The following is a 12784-nucleotide window of genomic DNA, read 5'->3' as shown; positions in this document are numbered from 1 at the left end:
GCGGGGTAGCATCGGGACAAGCAGTTGGCCGTTGAAGGGTGAAATCTGATCCGTTGAGACGTGACAGCAGAATTACAAACAGTAAAGCTGACTGGCTGTAAGTGGAAAGTAAACTCCTGGGTGGGGAGACTTAGTAAAGGAGGGGCCAGGAAAGGCAATCAAGAGGCAAAGGCAGTACCCTAGGGGAGGGGCATTTTGGCCAGCAGGATCAGTTGATGGGCTGCCGTGGACATGAACGAAGGCTTGAGAAGGTGGTGGGTTCAATAGGCTGTTGTTGAGCTGGAAGAGACAGCAGTGGAGGAGGCCACTGAGAATCAATCATGAATGCAGTTCCGGACCTGTGCAAGCTTTGTTAGATATCCAAGCGGCCAGGCAGGCCATTGGGCATACAGGTGTGGAGTCAGAGAGACAGAGTTTGGGACTGAAGACATGAACTTGAGAGAGATATTTAAAGCCATTAGATTGAATGAGATCAATTAGAGATTGAGTTTAGACTGAAGGAGTGTCTCTAGACAGCCCTGGGAAATGCCAGGTTTAAGGAGAAGAGACCGGGGAAGTTAAGAAGAAAGAGACCATGTCCTGCACTGTAAGAAGGGGATGGGGTCAGCTGAGGGCTGAGACTGGACCCATGGGTTTGGCACTGGGAGGAGCAGCCACAGAAGATTTCACTGGGATCCTGGGTAAGGTGGGGGCAAGAGCAGGGCAGAGAGCCAGCAGAGACCTTTGAGCAGACAGATCTTCAGTGGGAGAGCCTCTCTTCAGATGAGAGGCTGAGGATGGAGCAATACCTCAAAGGGAATATAGGGTGAATGAGAGACTTTTCAAAGATCTGATGTAGTTACTGATGGGACTGGTTAGGGAGGAGGGAGACCCACATGTAATAAGCACCGGGATGATTCATGTGCTTTATAACCACATTTGTGGAGCACCCATTGTAGCTGGGGGAAAGGAAGGGGATGAGTCTAGGGAAGTCTGGGGTCAGGTGACGGGGGTGTGGCCTGTAAGGCAGGCACCTGGGTCCTACCTTGCAGGTTGTAGGATCCTGAAACAGGCTGCAGTAGTGGGGACAAGCGTGGAATATCTACATACAGGGTGGTGGGCAGGGGTGGGGTGGGCTTGAGCTCTGTCCAGAGAGTGATGGGCAGGACCACGGGCACTTTTGACGTGGAAGCCACCTAACAGTTCTGGCATAAAGCTTTATGGACACAGCTTTATCCACATAAAGCACACGTGCCAATTGATCCATATTTTCCATCATAAGAGGAAACAATTTAATTGGAAATTTGAGTTTTATTTTCATGTCTGGTTATATCCACCATGGTATTTTTTAAAGTTTACGTATTTTAACATAGTTAACTAAAGTGGTTTGTAATGGAAATTTGAGGAAAACATCACGAAACAGTGCCATTTAGAGGTACTTATTTAATGAGCTTAAAGTAATGAGCGAATAAAACTGAAGATACTTCTCTCAGAAGTAACTATATACTGGAGAAAGAATGCAAAAAATGCAGTTCAAGAAGACAGACAAGCTGTTGCTTAAAAGCAATTCTGTTCAAGTCCCAAAGTAAGTTCATATTAAAGCTGGTCTGCAGATGCAATTATCTATACCATTTTATGGAAATCGAAAATGACTGTCAGCATAAGCAGAGATCACAAGAAATGCATCACATATTGCCATCAATAGCACCATTTGTGGTACGAGACTCAAAAGATTTTTCTTCCCCAGAAATGATGATGTAACTGTTCAACTTGAACCATTTAAAATACTGAAATAAGGAGGCATCATCAAGCATCACTTGGTAAAGTGAAACACCTTTAAAGGTGGACTCTACTGCAGTGTTATTACTAGCAGAGGCATTCACACTGATAGAAAAGTTACACTGGAGTAAAGTTTCCTCAAAAACAAAAAGACTCTTAGATTTGATGACTAATACAACTCTCCCCTTTCAGAGTAATGCATGGGTTCTACTGCAGGTGTCACCCACCTTGATCCCTGGTTTTGGAGAAAGCGCTCTCGGGATCCTGGTCCTGCTGCATTCAGATTCCTCCCTCCCCATTTCTCCCCAGCTCGAGTCAGAAACCCTGCTGATGGCCTGTCCATCCCACCTCTGCAGCCCTGCATGTCCTGAACACTGGCCCTCTCCATCGCCAGTCTTGCCTCAGATAAGCCCATCATCCCCGAGGTGCCTGAGGCCACAAGGAAAGACAATGCCCCTGTTGAGAGGCTAGATCCTGGAGGTGGAGCTTGTCACCTGAATATGCTGTGATTTGACCCCCACACAGGGCTCTTCTCACTAGGATTCTTACATGCCCACTGCAAATGTCAATATTTTTCTTTTTTTGTTTTAATTTTTTTGGAGTATAGTCAATTTACAATGTTGTGTTAGTTTCTGCTGTATAGCAAAGTGAATCAGTTATACGTATACTTATATCTACTCTTTTATAGTCTTCTTTCATATAGGTCATCACAGAATATTGAATAGAATTTCCCTTGCTATACAGTAGGTCCTTATTAGTTATCTGTTTTATATATAATAATGTGTATATATCAATCCCAATCTACCAATTTTTTTTCTTAGTGCCACTACTCACAGACCCCTTCCTTTGGCTTGAGACCTGATCTTCATGCTTGAAGGTTCAGGTCTGCTTTCCTTTCTTCTGACCTCATACAAAGCTTGATCTCTCTACTTTCGGGTCCTAGGATGCCCTGCATATAAGACTCCTGAAGCAATCATGTTCTTCAGGAATCCTCTGGGAACATGGCCCATTCTTTTAGACCCCAAGGTTAGGGATGTCACCTTTGTCATCGTCACAGTTCCCGCCACAATGCCAGGTACACGGTCGCCATCCACAATGCCTTTGCTGAGCTGAGCTGCTGGGACAGTGAACCTCTGTGAAGATGTGATGGAGACAGGTGCTCTCTGGGGTCATTTGGAGTCACTTTGGCAGCTGGTTCACAGAGCAGCCTGTTTCCAACTTAGCTATCTAGGTCCCTCTTAGAACAGTCCCTCTCCCCTCTGACTTCACATGAAGATCACTTGGGGACCTTAAAAAATACCAGTGCCTGTTCCTCCTGGGTCAGTTAAGGCTGAGGCTCTAGGGTCTAGAAATCTGGAAGAAGCTAATGCAAAAGTCACAGGTTCAAATGCCCTGAAGACACCAGAGGTAAGACCACAGGGACAGGAGTGAAGTTTGCACAATTACTGGAGTTGAGTCTAAAGTCATGCATGTTTTTGTTCTGAAAACTCTGCTTGTGAAATAAACCACTAGTGGACCACATTTATGGCTGCCTGTTCCCTACTCCACCTCGTCAGAAGTCCCTGAAAGACCCAGACCTTTAAGCCTGGTGGGGGCCAGTCACAGCGTCTGAGGAAGTCCTTCCGCTGCCTGAGCGTTGGGTCCCACTTGTGTCCCTGCCCATATCCCAACCATCACCTTCCGTCCTCAGCCTGGAACGTGGGGCTCAGCGTTCAAGCTTAGGGATCAAGTCCATGTGCCTTTTGTATAGAAGATGTAAAAAACGAGGATGTTTTAACATGAATGGTTGGATCTGTATTTCCTTTATTGTCCCTTTTCTGAAACATCAGTAATATGAAAATGTTGCAGCTGTTTCATGGACGTTATTTGTAGTGGCATTATTTGTAGAAAACATGCACTAACTCTAAGAAAATAGTTCAAATTTTCAGACAACCTAGGTTATTCATCCTGATACTGAAGGGAAAATCACCACATTTTTCAAGGATTTCTACTTTATATAAAATTGTTGTTAAAAATAATGGAGCTAGTCTTACTTAGTTCACAGAATCTGCTTCCCGCAAGAACAGAGCCTTCAGCTTACCTTAGAAGTGGCGGTGCACTCACAGCTGACCTGAGGGCTGGCAGAGCTCTTTGGTTTTACCCAGAACCGTGAAGACGCAAGCTGAAGCCTGCTTCCTGTACCCCAGAGGGCTGAGGGTGTCTTGTCTTTCCACCGGGAGGCCTTGTGGATTTGCTCACTGAATGGAACTGCTCGCTGAAGGCACAGCCCTGTATTTGTGTGCCGTTTTGTTTTCCTAGCCCAAATGGAACAAGGCAAGCTGAAGTCACTCTATATCAGGAGCAGTCTGTAAAAATTATACAACTTGATATGCATGAGAAAGTTCACCAGGCCACTCTGAGAGTCTCCTGTATGCTGGCACACCATTTGCTTTCAGTCGTAAGGGGAGGCCTTCCTCTCCATAGCTGTGAAGACGGTGCGTTTTGTAACCACGAGTTACAAAGGGATGGTTTCTGAGAAGGATTTATGGACTGAGGAGGACTTTCCAGTTGTTCACGAGAGGAACCTCTACTCCTGCCCCGACAGTCATTTTTCAGGACTTCTAAAGAAACTATTTGTGACATCCTAGGCCCTACCTTCAATAAATACAGAGAAGAAATCATGGCAAATCCCCAGCCGTGGCACCTATTTTTTTTTTTTTTAAGTCCACAGATAAATGCAAGAAACAGTTATAGCAAAAGGGGGCAGATACTGAAATTCCTGCAAGGGTGTCTAGGAGGCAGCGCTCCTGGAGACATGATGGGACTAAGTGGTCTGTGGCCATCCCCATGGTCTCTGTCTCCTGACAGTCAAGGCTATTCAGAGCAAATATAATTTAAGAATATATTCACAACAGATAATGCAATAGTTCTTAAAATGTACTTGAAACATTAAGGTATGCTTTTTCTTTTTTTTTTTTATTGTGACTTTTATATTTTTTATTAAGATAGAATTGATATGTAGCATTGTGTAAATTGGGGTATGTAGCATGTTGATTTGATACATTTATATATTGCAGTGTGATTCCCACCTTCGCAGTAGCTGACACCTTTGTCATATCACGTAATTATTAAGTCATTACCTTTTTGTGATGGAAACAAGAGCTAGCCTTTTATTAACTTTGAAGTTTATAACATAATATTATTAACTAGAATTACTTCGCTGTGCGTTAGATTCCCCCAAATTATTTTTTTTCTAGTTGCAGGTTTGTAACCTTAAACAACATCTCCCAAATTCCATCAGCCCAGCCCCTGGTTACTGTCTGTGTCTACGAGTTGGCTTTCTTAGATTTCACATACAAGTGATAGCTTTTTTCTGCTAGTTTGCATGCTGTCACCTCTCTTCTAAGTTAAAGAGCCAACAGGGACCTTCCAAAAATTGGACACCTGGACAAAACCTAGAATTGAGTAACCAAACTGGTGATTGTTGTGAGCTTCACACGAAGTGGACGTTGAGGCCAGAGTTAGTTTGAGCAATAGTTGCTCTGTTGTTGCTCAGCTGGGCCCATGCACAGACTTTCTTTCATAAGTTTGGAGGACAGTGTTAAGGCCCTTCATTCTGAAGTTAGGTTTTCAAGGCTGAGTGCTTTGTCTTTCTGTGTGAAACTACAATGGATGTCAGAGAAAAGGGAATTCAGTATTTTTAAGTACTAAGTCACAGAGTAAAGGGAAAAAAAATGTGTCTGTGTGCTCCAAAGGTACATAATTCAGTCTAACAGGACTGGATTTTAGGTTGTTAGAGCTTCAACTATATGCATTTTAATGGTGATGAGAAAATTAGATCCAAAGAACATTATAGTTGTTCATTCAAAAGGGAGACACTTTAGGCCATTAGAGGATTGATCTGTTTAGATGCAGTTGGTGAAAATGACCAATTTTCAAGAAGAGGGTGGGGCAGCACAAATGTGCTCCTGCTGATGGCGAGGTTCAGCTTTCACTGCAACTATTTCAGAAGAGGATGCGTGTGAGCAGAGTGGGGCCTCACAGTGACACCAGAGGGGCCCCAGCAGCCCCCTGTTCTCCTCCCAAGTACCAGGGGTGCTGACTTCATGGAGCCACAGCCGGCTCTCCCCAGGATGAGTTCCCCTTGAAGCCGAGCCAGATGGCAGGTCAGGTTCTTGGTGATAACACACACCTTGCTATCTGCACGTCTGAACAGGTAGCAATGGATGGACTTCTGAGGTGGAACCTGTGATGTTCAGGTGTTCAATTGTCTTCTAGACTGTGGCTTTCTTTCCCTGCTGATAACTTCTTCAGCTTGCCCACATCTGCTCAGGGCCGGTTCTCATTTCCACCTGCTCCATTGGCATACATGTTTTTTTGACACAAGACTTTTGAGGCCTGAATAAGTTTGTTGCTGAATTGTACAAATTAGACCGTTCTTCCTGTGAACCACCCACTCAATAACACTTGGGGTTTTATTGTAAGTTGACATGTTGGTCACAGAACACTGTGCTCCCTGAGTCTCTGCTCTGGGGCCACATCACGTAAAGTCAGGGTTTTCAGCCTGGGTTCAGAGCTTCTGCTCTGACAGAGGAGCGTGCCAGCAGCCAGCAGAGCTGACGGTGCGGAAGCCCCCCACCGCCCCCCACCAGTGATCCGTGCCGGCATAATGCTCACAGCACAAGTGGTCCCAGTCAAGGATGCAGGAAAATGTGGGCCCAGCAATCTTACTTTCAAATTAGACAGAAGCTTTAATGTCCCCCGGTGCCCCATAGCCCATTGCAGTGGAGTAACTAACAAAGTGAAGGCTCAGTTCTCTGTATTTGAACCAAACTGCTGAAACACCCCACAAGTGGGTGAGGTTCTGCCAGTCCATGTGCAGTGACTAATATGCCTTAAAAATGGCTGCACCATCAACTCAAAGAGTTCTTCAGAGTCTGGGAGGCATGGAGTTTGATTTGATGGGTGACCAGCCCAGAGCCAGCATTCTCAGACTGGCTATTCAAGAATTAGGGCTGTTTAAGACATTCAATGGAGAAGCAAATGGCAACCCACTCCAGTATTCTTGCCTGAAAAATTCCGTGGACTGAGAAGCGGGCTACAGTCCATGGGGTCGCAAAGAGTCGGACACAACTGAGCGACTTCACTTTCACTTTAAGATATTCAAGAATAAGGATTATGTAAGCAAAACAGCCTGGATGGTACAGGAAATTATTCTTAGATGTCCTCCCTCCAAGACAAGTCAACATATCATTCCCCGTTTCTATACTTTGAGAACAAATTGTAAGAAACAGTTAACAAAGTCTGAACTCCTCCTTTTGTTTCTCTGTTAAAAAGCTTTTCACAAATGCCAACCAGCTCTGTAAAAGCGGAGACCGATGACAACATCACGATATTCACCAGGATCCTGGATGGGCTGCTAGATGGTTACGACAACAGACTGAGGCCTGGGCTCGGAGGTGGGTGTGGGCCCTGCTGAGGCCCTCGAGGCCCAAGGCACATTGTTGCTTAAACCCAATCTCAAGCCTACGTTTGCCGTGATTCAGACAATTCCTCAAAGGGCTTCCCTGCTAGCAGTTTGAATTGGTGGTGTTGCCAAGGCTGCTGCATGTTGTCATTTTCCAGATGCAAGAAGCCAGGGGAAGTGGTCTCCCTGAAAACTCCTTTTTCTCCCCAGATAACGGTAACATCCATTCCGGTCCACTTAAGGAGAAACCACTTCTTGGGTGATACTGAAGCTGAAGTTGCCCTATGTTAGGAAATACTTTATCATCCACCACATACCCTCCTGTCTCTGCAAGTCCTTTTCAGAAAACCACTTTTAGTGCAAGTGTTCTTTACACGTTGGATATTACAGGTTTAATTTTTCACTAGAGCCATAACTAGTTTTTACTTTGACCCTGTAAAGCTGATGAAACTAAATGAGTAGTAAAATATGCTGTCAGGCTACAGCTGGCTTGACTGTGTGCTGAGAATCCCGTGCATTTCAGGCGTGTGCAGGGCCCTTGGCTCCACCAGCTTTGCATGTGTACATCTGAACCTGCTCCATTAGGTGAGGAGGGCCCCCTAGCAAATCCACCCCCAGAGGAAAAGTGTTTAGTCCTTCTTCATTATTTGCATTTTCATCAGGGACGTTTGCTTAAACCATGAGTTGACCCTCTCTCCTTTTTGACAAGAGCAGTCCACGTAGGCGCCCTGACCCCGTTTACTGCACCCTGACTTATGTCCCCCTGAACTGTGAGCTGAGGCCCTGGCGAGGAACCTGTATCTGTGTTTCAGAGCGTATCACTCAGGTGAGAACAGACATCTACGTCACCAGCTTCGGCCCCGTGTCCGACACGGAAATGGTGAGTTCGCTTGCGGCCCGGTCCGGACCACTGTAATCCCTGCTGGCGCCGGCCCAGGGCTGCCCCTGCTGATGGTCCCTTGGTTGCCTCCCTTTGGGCTAGGAATACACCATCGACGTGTTTTTCCGACAAAGCTGGAAAGACGAGAGGCTTCGGTTTAAAGGGCCCATGCAGCGCCTTCCTCTCAACAATCTCCTCGCCAGCAAAATCTGGACTCCAGACACGTTCTTCCACAACGGGAAGAAGTCCATCGCCCACAACATGACCACGCCGAACAAGCTGCTGCGCTTGGAGGACGACGGCACGCTGCTCTACACCATGCGGTGAGTGCCGCCGGAGGGCGCTCTGTGTGTGTGTGTGTGTGTGAGTGTGTGTGTGTGTGAGAGAGAGCGAGAGACGACGGCACGCTGCTCTACACCATGCGGTGAGTGCCGCCAGCGGGCGCGGTGTGTGTGTGTGTGTGTGTGTGAGAGAGAGAGAGACGACGGCACGCTGCTCTACACCATGCGGTGAGTGCCGCCGGCGGGCGCGGTGTGTGTGTGTGTGTGTGTGTGAGAGAGAGAGACGACGGCACGTTGCTCTACACCATGCGGTGGGTGCCGCCAGAGGGCTCTGTGTGTGTGTGTGTGTGTGAGTGTGTGTGTGTGTGTGTGAGAGAGAGAGCGAGAGACGACGGCACGCTGCTCTACACCATGCGGTGAGTGCTGCCGGCGGGCGCGGTGTGTGTGTGTGTGTGTGTGTGTTTGAGAAGAGAGAGAACGACGACACGCTGCTCTACACCACTGCGGTGAGTGCCGCCGGCGGGCGCAGTGTGTGTGTGTGTGTGAGTGTGTGTGTGTGTGTGTGAGAGAGAGAGAGACGACGGCACGCTGCTCTACACCATGCAGTGAGTGCCGCCGGCGGGCGCGGTGTGTGTGTGTGTGTGTGTGTGTGTGAGAGAGAGAGAGAGACGACGGCACGCTGCTCTACACCAGGCGGTGAGTGCCGCCGGCGGGCACGGTGTGTGTGAGTGTGTGTGTGTGTGTGAAGAGAGAGAGAGACGACGGCAAAACGTCTCTCTACACCATGCGGGGAGTGCCCCAGAAGGGCTCTGTGTTGTGTGTGGGTGAGTGTGTGTGTTGTGTGTGAGAGAGAGAGTCGAAGAACGACGGCACGCGCTTCTAGCACCATGCGGTGAGTGCTTGCCGGCGGCGCGGTGTGTTGTTGTGCTGTTGTGTGTGTGAGAAGAGAACGACGGCACGTTGCTCTACACCAGGCGTTGATTGCCGTCCAGAGGGCCTGTGTGTGTGTGGTGTGAGTGTGTGGTGTGTGTGTGAGAGAAAGAGAGCGAGAGACGAACAGCACGCTGCTCTTCACCGAATGCGGTGAGTGGCTGCCGCGGTGTCGGTGTGTGTGTGTGTGTGTGTGTGTGTGTGTCGTTGTGTGTGTTGGTGTGAGAAGAGAACACGCACCTGCTCTACAGCCATGCGGTGGATGCTCGCAGCGGCGCGGTGTGTGTCGTGTGTGCTTGGTGGTTGTGTGTTGTCGTGAGAGAGAAGAGACGACGGCACGTCACTGTGCTGCCTACATCCAATGCGGTGATGCCAACGGAGGGCGTCCTGTTTGTGTTGGGTTGTGGTGTGGTAGGTTGTGTGTGAGAGGAGCGAGAGACGACGGCCAACCTGCCCCTACTCCATGCGGGAGTGCCGCCACGTGGCGCGGTGTGGTGTGTGTGTGTGTAGAGAGAGAGACAACGGCACGCTGCTCTACACCATGCGGTGAGTGCCGCCGGCAGGCGCTGTGTGTGTGTGTGTGTGTGTGTGAGACGACGGCACGCTGCTCTACACCATGCGGTGAGTGCCGCCGGCGGGTGCGGTGTGTGTGTGTGTGTGTGTGAGTGTGTGTGTGTGTGAGAAAGAGAGAGAGCGAGAGACGACGGCACGCTGCTCTATACCATGCGGTGAGTGCTGCCGGCGGGCGCGGTGTGTGTGTGTGTGTGTGAGTGTGTGTGTGTGTGTGAGAGAGAGAGAATCGACGGCACGCTGCGGTCTACACAATGCCGGTGGAGTGCCGCCCAGAGGGCTCTGGTGGTGTGGTGTGAGTGGTGTGTGTGTTGTGTGTGAAGAGAGATGAGCGAGAGACGACGGTAACCTGCTCTACACCATGCGGTGAGTGCTGCCGCGGGCGCGAGGTGTCTGTGTGTGTGTTGTGTGTGGGTGTGTTTGTTGGTGAGAGAGAGAGACGACGCACGCTGCTCTAACACATGCGGTGAGTGCCGCCCGGCGGCGCGGTGTGTGTTGTGTGTTGATGTGTGTTGCTGATGTGGTGTTGAGATATGACAGACGACGGCAACGTCGCTCTACACCATGCGGGAGTGCCCCGGCGGCGCGATTTCGTGTGTGTGTGTGTGTGTGTGGTGAGAGAGAGACGAGTAGCGACGCACTTGCCACATCCATGCGGTGAATGCCGCCAAGGGCTCTGTGGTTGTGTGTGTGTGAGTTGTGTGCGTGTTGGAGAGAGAAGCCAGAACGACGGCACGCTGCCTCTACACCTGCGTGAGTGCTGCCGGCGGGCCCGCGGTGGTGTGTGTGTGCTGATGTGTTTTGTGTGTGTGTGTGTGTGTTGTGAGAGAGAGAGACGACGGCACGCTGCTGCAGCCACCAGCGGTGAAGTGCGGTCCGCGGCCCGCGGTGTGTTGTGTGTGAGTGTGTGTGTGTGTGTGTGTGTGTGAAGAGAGAGAACAACGCAACGGTTGCTCTACACCATGGCCGTGGAGTGCCGCAAGGCGGGCGCAGTGTGTGTGTGGTGTGTGAACAGTGTGTGTTGTGTGAGAGAGCAGAGAGACGACGGCACGGCTGCTTCACACCATTGCGGTGAGGCCGCGGCGGACGCAGTGTTGTGTGTGTTTGTGTGTGTGTGTGTGTGTGTGAGAGAGAGAGAGACGACGGCACGCTGCTCTACACCATGCGGTGAGTGCCGCCGGCGGGCGCGGTGTGTGTGTGTGTGTGTGTGTGAGAGAGAGAGACGACGGCACGTTGCTCTACACCATGCGGTGGGTGCCGCCAGAGGGCTCTGTGTGTGTGTGTGTGTGTGAGTGTGTGTGTGTGTGTGTGAGAGAGAGAGCGAGAGACGACGGCACGCTGCTCTACACCATGCGGTGAGTGCTGCCGGCGGGCGCGGTGTGTGTGTGTGTGTGTGTGTGTGTGTGTGTGTGAGAGAGAGAGAGACGACGGCACGTTCACGTTGCTCTACACCATGCGGTGAGTGCCACCGGAGGGCGCTCTGTGTGTGTGTGTGTGTGTGTGTGTGTGTGAGAGAGGAGAGAAGGTATGACGCAACGTGCCTGCTACACTCATGCAGTGAGTGGCGCCGCGGGCACAGTGTGTGTGTGTTGGTGTGAGAGAGAGCAGAGAAGACGGCACGCGCTTCTAACACCATGCGGTGAGTGCGCCGGTGGCGCGGTGTGTGTGTGTGTGTGTGTGTGAGAGAGAGAGAGAGACGACGGCACGCTGCTCTACACCAGGCGGTGAGTGCCGCCAGCGGGCACGGTGTGTGTGAGTGTGTGTGTGTGTGTGAGAGACGACGGCACGCTGCTCTATACCATGCGGTGAGTGCCGCCGGCGGGTGCTGTGTGTGTGTGTGTGTGTGTGTGTGTGTGTGAGACGACGGCACGCTGCTCTACACCATGTGGTGAGTGCTGCCGGCGGCCCTGCCGCGCAGAAGCGGGCTAATGTGAGGGTTTGTCTTGTGTGTGTGTGTGTGTGTGTGTGTGTGTGTGATGGGTGCTTTTTACCTTCTGACTTGCCCGTATGTGAGGGTTTGTCTTGTGTGTGTGTGTGTGTGTGTGTGTGTGTGTGTGATGGGTGCTTTTTACCTTCTGACTTGCCCGTACTGATGTCCATGTAGATTATTTCTTTGGGCTACTATGAGTTCTTAGTATTTATCTATACTTGTTTGTTTGGTTCAAGATCAAGGGCATCTTTAGAAAAGTGGTAATGTAAGTTAGGGAAGATTGAACAGATTTTATTTTAAAAGTCTAAGGGGACCCCTTTTTTGTTGTGATCATCCAGTATTTTGAAGTTTTAAAAGTCTATTTATTGTATGGTTTGATAACATTTCCAGCACTGAGGTTGAATTTTAGCATTTGTCGTTTAAAATGATCATTAGTCATTTTTTGAAAATTCTGAATTATTCATTGCGTCTGAGTAAATCAATAAATTGACCAGTGAGAAAGACGCCTTTATAGCTTTTCAGCTTCCATGGTGGGTCTAAGTAGACTTTAGAAGATATTTTTAAATTAATGAAAAAGAGAAAAGGAAAGAAAAAAGCACAAAATCCAAGTTTTTAAAAAGGTACATTCATTTGGTAGCTGTTATAGATATTTTCTATCTTAGTTATAATTATTCACAATGAACTTTATATTTAAAAGGATAATTGTAATTCTTTGGGACAGAATAGTTTTTTCACAACAAACAATGTTTGCAATCAGAATCAAGAAATAGCTTCTAGACATTCATCATTAAAGCAATGATGAGGAAAGCAAAAAAAAAAAAAGGATAATTGTAGTGGAAAATAATGTTAATACAGTCATCTTCAAAGAATGCATGTCCTAACGTAATTCTGAGGAACGCTTTGGCCTATTGTGCCCCAAACCTGTTGGACAACAGGCCATGATTTTTCTTATACCAACCCAGTAAGGATTCTGATCAGTGATCTGCACA

General features: G+C 48.8%; 1 protein-coding gene across 6 annotated transcripts in view; it reads left to right on the top strand.

The window, feature by feature from the left end:
- GABRA5 (gamma-aminobutyric acid type A receptor subunit alpha5) overlaps positions 1 to 12784 on the top strand; it is a 96829-nt gene that overhangs the window by 8631 nt on the left and 75414 nt on the right. For all 6 annotated transcript variants that reach the window (XM_043434548.1, XM_043434547.1, XM_043434545.1 and 3 more), the window contains 3 exons: positions 7075 to 7196; positions 8017 to 8084; positions 8187 to 8407. In XM_043434548.1, coding sequence (XP_043290483.1) covers positions 7075 to 7196; positions 8017 to 8084; positions 8187 to 8407 — 411 coding nt within the window. The remainder of the gene's footprint in view (positions 1 to 7074; positions 7197 to 8016; positions 8085 to 8186; positions 8408 to 12784) is intronic.

The sequence above is a fragment of the Cervus canadensis genome, chromosome 17 (assembly GCF_019320065.1).
Source record: "Cervus canadensis isolate Bull #8, Minnesota chromosome 17, ASM1932006v1, whole genome shotgun sequence".
Lineage (NCBI taxonomy): Eukaryota > Metazoa > Chordata > Mammalia > Artiodactyla > Cervidae > Cervus > Cervus canadensis.
This window is presented reverse-complemented; position numbering and strand designations above follow the sequence as displayed.